General features: G+C 38.4%; 1 protein-coding gene across 1 annotated transcript; it reads left to right on the top strand.

The window, feature by feature from the left end:
- Window positions 1–595: 595 nt before the first annotated feature.
- Window positions 596–1340, top strand: LOC119559428. Its single transcript, XM_037872526.1, has one exon. It carries the CDS (start codon window positions 694–696, stop codon window positions 1057–1059), a length of 366 nt encoding a protein of 121 aa, XP_037728454.1. The 5' UTR covers window positions 596–693; the 3' UTR covers window positions 1060–1340.
- The last annotated feature ends 3758 nt before the right edge of the window (window positions 1341–5098 follow it).

Below are 5098 nucleotides of genomic sequence, written 5' to 3'. Positions count from 1 at the left end.
ATGACAGACCCGAGTTTTGGGGCGCGGTAAAATAAACATATTTGGCTTAGTGCTTTTAAGTGGGGCCTAAGTTTGCCTAGCTCTAAGCCAAATAAAGCATTTTGATGACGGAAAATGATTTGTGCTAAACAGTTATTTTCGATTGCCTCAAGCTTATAGAATACTTTTAAACTTTATTATATTAAAAGAACGCACATGTTAAAGGTCAAAAAAAGAGAGTACGCTAATTTCAAAGGCCTCCACTATCAGATACCCGTTATTCAGCTAAAAAACTTCAAAATAAATATACTTTTGATTAGAGGCTAACCCATTTTTAAGCAATGACAAGCGAAATAAAAAATGTATTTTAAATTTAATCACAAACGTTTGCGGTTTGTGGACGTTGGAGTTGCGCTGCGCAAGAATTTCTTGGAACTGAATGTTTAATCCAAACTTCTAGCTTTTATTGTTTCCGAGATCTCTGCGTTCATACGGACAGATGGACAGACGGAGGGACGGACATGGCTAGCTTGACTCGGCTAGTGATTGCGATCACTTCCTCCTAGCTGTTACATACATTTAAGAGAAATTCTGAACCTCAGTGCTCCAAGTAAAATCAAACTGTCAGAAACTAAAAACATCTCTTACCCGGTTATAATTCAACTAAATTGTTCCTACTCTGTATAACTATCACCAAAAGTTAATATTCCCAAAATGATTTGTGGCTTAAAAGCCACGCTTTTATCCCGTTCTTTATGGCGTCTGAGGATCACTCGGAATTGCTCAAAGAATAGCAAAGCGGAAAATGCTCTCAAGCGATTGGGCACCAGCCCCCGAAATGTTCGGGATCATCCCCAGGGATGCACACCCCAGCATTTGAATACAACGGCCTTTGATTCCCCGGATTTCATACCCCCATCCACCTATCGAATTGTTAAGGAAGAGGAGAAGCTTGGTCCTAATGCAGGAAAGGAGGAAACCTACAAGAATCCGGAGTACTACAGCTATTATCGATACTCGTACTACGACCTCAAAACAATAGTCGATACCATTAAAAAGAGACAATCATCTAAAAAGTAATAAATAGCACCAAATTGGAAATACATCGAAGAAAATTCACCTTACAAGCTATAATGAAAATCAAATTGGAGTATGTTTAAAGGCAGCTAAGTAACTACATTTAAAAACCTTCTACGTACAGTTAGTTTTGCTTATTGATAAAGCATATAAATCACGGGAAATGGTCAAACGGATGTAGAAGCAAGAACAGCGAATTCATTATGGTCAAAAAGGTATACAAAACTGTATACTGTGAGTTATTGATATTCATGATGTTAATTTAAATAAAGATTTTGCGTTATCGACCACATTTCAATGGTTAACTTTAAAGTCGATAAACATCAGTTTTAAAGACTTATAATTTTTTGATCAAGAAATAAGAGATATTTTTCGATAAATGTCTTACAAAATTACTATATTCTTACCCAATTTCAAATTTAAGACACAGAAAAATAACTGCATACAGCATAATGTTATTTTTAAGATTTGGAACTCCATTGGAGCTCATAATACAGAATTTTCGTGCAGTGTATGACCTCTTCCGCCTGGCGATACTCCGCCTTATGACACTAATCGTATTAGTTGGCTGGTCGTTAGTTAGGCGGTGCTATCTGCCCCAAATGCGATTTCCGCACAATGAGCTCCTCTCCGTGTCCGTCGTGCAGTTTCCGGATTACGTGCGGCATTTTTCGTACAGGTGACATAATGATCCGGACTCGCCAGCGCCTCGGAGGCGTAATTAGAGGGAAGCGCGGGGAGTCGACTTGTGTTCACCGAACAAAAGATGCCACGCTGCGTTGCCAACTGGGGGACCTTGTAATTTAGCAAATCGGTTTATCAAGTCATCAGGAATAGCCGAGGGGAGTGTGGGGGAAATGTAGCTTTCGCGACAACACGCCTTATTAAATTTACAGACATTAGCCTCTTACTTACACTTGTAGGTGATGTTCATTAGTTGTCGCACCCAGGTGGCTGTAAGATGTGCGGATCTCGATAATGTTACCAAACTAGGGTATACCAAATGTATCTGCAAAGACAGAACTTTTAAGCTATTGATATAAAATCATATTTATATCACCAGTAAAACATCGTTGTTAATTGTTGACCATATTTTTGCTACCGATTTAAGATCACAAGAGATCTCGAAAATGGTAGAAGAATTCCATTCAAAAAGTTCTGAGTGTCACCAGTTTTTTGTGACTTGATATTAGCTTAAACACCGGACCCGACTATAAACAATTATATTAACAACGTATAAAATTTACGCCAATTGAAAATCTGAAACTATTGGCATTCCATTTAAAAAGTTCTGAGTGTTACCACTTTTTTGTAATATGATATTAACTTAAACCCCGGACCCAACTATAATCAAATTGTTTAACTATAGCTTATATAGTTATAGTGTATACACTGGACATATAAGATTGACTCCAATTGATATTAAACTCATAGTTTACCTATGATACTTTACTATACCTTGTTTTCTCTGAGTGCGACTTTTAATTGAAACCTATCGTCGGGTGGTGGAGCGTGTTTGTATGGGGCAGTCGAGCAAACCATTCCCATTCACACATCCTCCTTGGCAATTTATCAATTTTAATCGCATGCAAATTTTATGCAGGCCCGCCATAAGACCCAAGTGACATTTGCTTTCGCTAAAGCTGGGCGCACAATTTCCCAAGAAAGGAGAGGAGGAGGATGTGTGGGCCTGGCTGTTCAGTTTTGTTAACAACTTTGGGCCATTCGAAAGGCTGCTCCAAAGGCTTCTGCTAATCACATGGCACTCTTTATGATTGCGACCTTCCCCTTCCCCTTCCCCCTAAGTTAGCCATCTTGCGCAACATTTGCATTTTGGCAACATAATTTTTGCTGTATTGTTGTGCCTAAGCCTGAAACATGACCAAATCAAAACATTTGCATAATTAATGAGTGGGAATGTTCAGTGACTCGTAAGGGATATTAGTAGTTGGAAGAAATTAACTAAAAGTTAAAGCTAAATATGGAAATCATAATAATAAGAAAATATATATACCTATATTTATATACATAAATTCTATAGAAATTTCTTGCAATTACTTCTATTTTATGAATAAATTAATTAACTAATGGAGATTGGGAAGTATGATTAAAGATAAAGTTAATTTTATTAATTGTTAATCGAACAAAATCACCTCTTAACGAGGTAAGGGGTAGTGACGATCGCACCTTCAACATACAAAAGTTCTGATATACAAATTTCTGACGAAAAATGATTGTACATCCGACTAAATAAATACACTTCTAAAACCTAAACGTATTGCACTCTTTATCGCTCAATATCTTCGAAACGGTAATTTGTATGTAATTAAGTGTTATGGATCAAAAGTTAAGGAATCTCAAGCGCTGTATTGTTTAAAATTTAACAAGGAAGAACGCTATAGTCGAGTACCTCGACTATCAGATACCCGTTACTCAGCAAAAGAGACCAAAGGAAAATGGAGATATGCAAGCAGCAAATGCGCCACCTACCGGCGGTAGACAGATTAAAGCGTTGTGGGCGTTAGAGTGGGCGTGGCAAACGTTTTTTTAAAACAATCTATAGGTATTGACGAGACCAATACATTTCAGTTAAAATTTTTTATCTAGCATGAAAATTGTGGGTGCCACAGATTTGGGAGATTTGTGGGCGTTAGAGTGGGCGAGGCATATTCGCGTAACAAACTTGCGCTGCGCTCTAAATCTGAAATCCCATTTTTCTATCTTTGATATTTTCCGAGATATCCGCGTTCATATTTACGATTTTTTGAAGTTTGTGGGCGGCTTGTGGGCGTTAAATTGGGCGTGGCACTCTTCTGAAACAAACTTGCGCTGCGCAGGAATCTCAGGAATCTATTGTATCACGACAATTTAAGTAAATGTAACTTGATTAGAAATTTATATTACCTTTTCAGCGACACATAGCACGTATCTGTATCATTAGTTGTTTAGAAACTATACGCCCTAATAAAATTTAGCCATTTTTTTTAGATTTCCCGCCAAAATAGCGTGTTTTTCCAAAAGTCGTAGAAAAAAGTTTTGTATTTTGAGCTTCTTAATACATATATATGGTCCCAAGAACCATAAAACCAAAAAGGGATTCATACAAACCCACAAACAATGAGACAAACATTTTCATTTTAAAAAGTCCACCAAAATCTTGTTTTTGGGGATTTCAACATGAGGTGTCATTCGACGCGTATTATCAGTAAAAATACAACTAGGTTAATAGCCGGGAGCATTAATCGCCACCGGAGTCAACAGCTCCAATTATCTAAATTTTTTTTTTAACCCTTAACCGCTCTACCTCCCAAACCAATTAAGATTTCTAAAGTCTTGGTATGCAATCTTCATTGTTTTTGCGACACCTTTTGATTGGTCATTCGTTACCATCAGACCAACACAGCAGTATAGTAGTCGTCTTCGCACACTCTCCTGTTGCGCTTCGTCACTACGTGGACTGCCGTCCAGTGACATCGAGCAATAAGATTGCATTAAATACTGTGCACGGACGGATAGACAATCTTAAACGACTAAGACTTATCACAACTGAGCAAAAATAACAGACTTAAAAATAATGATTTTCGATCATCCTTCCAATACCTACCCCGTAATTAGTGGCGAATCTGACGTGACATTTTTTCCGCATGCCCGAAAATGCTTGGTCTGAAAATGTACGACTAACGCTAATTTCCGTCTTGTGATTGATACTAGTCCCCGGGCCAATGACACACCCATCCATCATGGAAGACAATGGTAACTAGAGGGAAAATAGGTGAAAGGAAACGCTGGGAAATGCGCTTATCATGTAACGGTTAACGGTGAATTGACTCGAAAAGTTCAAAGGCTTGGCTTTGATTTGATGGATGCGATGCGAGGCAAGGACCCAAAGTGCAAGTTAAAGCCACCGAATCGGGTGTTATGTGTATATTGCCCCAGGCCCTGTTTTCCAATTTACACTGGGGAGGAAAGTTTGCGGGGCACGTTCTGCGATGGCAGCTGGTTTGCTTAGCTGGAAAAGTTGGCCAAACAAACACAGGCCAAC

Source organism: Drosophila subpulchrella, unplaced genomic scaffold (genome assembly GCF_014743375.2).
Source record: "Drosophila subpulchrella strain 33 F10 #4 breed RU33 unplaced genomic scaffold, RU_Dsub_v1.1 Primary Assembly Seq24, whole genome shotgun sequence".
Taxonomy (NCBI): domain Eukaryota; kingdom Metazoa; phylum Arthropoda; class Insecta; order Diptera; family Drosophilidae; genus Drosophila; species Drosophila subpulchrella.
This window is presented reverse-complemented; position numbering and strand designations above follow the sequence as displayed.